Consider the following 1,705-nt stretch of genomic DNA (forward strand, 5'->3'; position numbering starts at 1 on the left):
GCCGCCGGCGAGTGCCCTGGCAGCTCGCCGCGCGCGGGCGCCGCCGCCTACCGCGGCAGCGAAGGGCCCGCGGGCCGCGCGCGGCTGGGGAAGGACGGTCAACAGACCGGCGTGGCCGTGGGCGTCATCCCGGGGGGCATCGCAGAGATGTACCTGCAGCACCCCGACTTTGAGCGCGTGAAGCTGCTCGGCCGCAAGGGCTTCGTGCGCGTCGCGGTGGAGCACGGCGCCGACATCCTGCCGGTCTTCATGTTTGGGGTGTCACAGATGATGTCGTTCGGCCCCCCCTGGCTGATGGTCATCGGGCGGCGGCTCCGCATGTCGGTGGGGCTGCTGTACGGCCTCTGGGGCACGCCCGTCCCGCGGCCGCGGCGCATGCGGATGGCGGTCGGGCCGCCGGTGCGCGTCGGGCCTCCATTGGCGCGGGGGACCCCGGAGTTTGAGGCGCGGGTCGACGCAGTGCATGCGGAGGTGGTGGAGGGCCTGCGGGCGGTGTACTACCGCCACCGCGAGGCGTACGGCTGGGGGGACCGCGAGCTGCTGATCGTGTGAACCCCTGCTGAGGGGCGGCGGCCCGGGCCGCGGCCCATGCCGCGGGTGTGCGGGGCGGCGCCAACGCTGCGGGTCTGCTGCGCCGCGGGCGCTCCATAGCCACAAAAGCCACTCGTGAAGCTGACGTTGCACGCTTTTGCCTAGTCTGTTGGTGCTGCTGTGCAGCAGCTGCCAGTGCTGCCGCTGTCTTGGCATTTGCAGCTGGCTGTATGGGCAGCTTGCGCAAGAGCGGCTCGGGGTGTCTGACTGCGACGGAGGCTGGCAGCTTGAGAGTGCGGCGGTGGCGCAGCCACCACCTGTTGCGCGTGTGAGCGTGCCCAGCCCACGTGCGGCGACAAAGCTGTACTGTTAGCCCACCATGCCGGGCACACAAACCGTATTGCCTCCTTCATTTATTGGCTCGCCTTCAAGTGCATCACCTATGACTGCCACGGGGCGGTTGGCCCCACGCAAAGTTGACACCTCCCTTGCTATCCCATTCTTCCCCGTCAACCCTGCACCAATCTGCGCACAGCACGGCCCTCCGCACCGGCCATCAGCGAACGGCGCAGCGCCCTGATCCTCTTCCGCTGCCAAGTGGAATGACAGGCCCGACCCCTCCGAGCACGGCGCTGTGCGCAAGCCCCTCCACCCCGCAGCGTTTGCATCGCCCGCATGGCACGCGCACCGTGACGACTCGCGCGGCGCAGTCCCGGTTGCACAGGAGGGTGCGGCAGCCACGGCACGCCGCCGCCATCCGGCTGTCTGGTTGCAGGGCGCTCTGGTGTTGGATGCTGACATGCACGGCCTCCATGCAGCGCATTATGCACGCATACACTGCACTTGGCTGCCTTCCACTCATAATTGATCCCTGACGTGAGCGATTTGTACCGCCCCCAACTTCAGAACAGCTGGATCCAACGGAGGCCTGACTGATGGCCTGTGCACAGAGGATATTGAACTGCTTGCCCCATATCATCGTTTTGTAAACCTTGCCACACATTTGCAGGAATCCAAACATGGAAGGGGCAAGCCGGGTGTTCAAGAGCATCAAGCAACCCAACAGCAAAGCACGGGCAAAGCGTGATGAGCAGCACCCCAGCCTCACTGCTGCTGTTACTGCTGCGGTCGCCGGGGGGGCGGCCGCAGCGCGGGCGCAGGCCCGTCCCCCGCC

At 67.3% G+C, this 1,705-nt stretch overlaps 1 protein-coding gene across 1 annotated transcript in view; it reads left to right on the forward strand.

Annotated features, from left to right (window-relative positions):
- The window catches only part of MNEG_9310 (hypothetical protein), a gene marked incomplete at both ends in the record, with an annotated part of 1,942 nt that extends 1,390 nt beyond the window's left edge, over positions 1-552 (forward strand). The window contains one exon of the mRNA XM_014042219.1: positions 146-552. Within this exon, the coding sequence (XP_013897673.1) occupies positions 146-552 (407 nt within the window). The remainder of the gene's footprint in view (positions 1-145) is intronic.
- Between the last annotated feature and the right edge of the window lie 1,153 nt (positions 553-1,705).

Source organism: Monoraphidium neglectum (genome assembly GCF_000611645.1).
Source record: "Monoraphidium neglectum strain SAG 48.87 unplaced genomic scaffold scaffold01891, whole genome shotgun sequence".
In the NCBI taxonomy this organism is placed as follows: Eukaryota; Viridiplantae; Chlorophyta; class Chlorophyceae; order Sphaeropleales; family Selenastraceae; genus Monoraphidium; species Monoraphidium neglectum.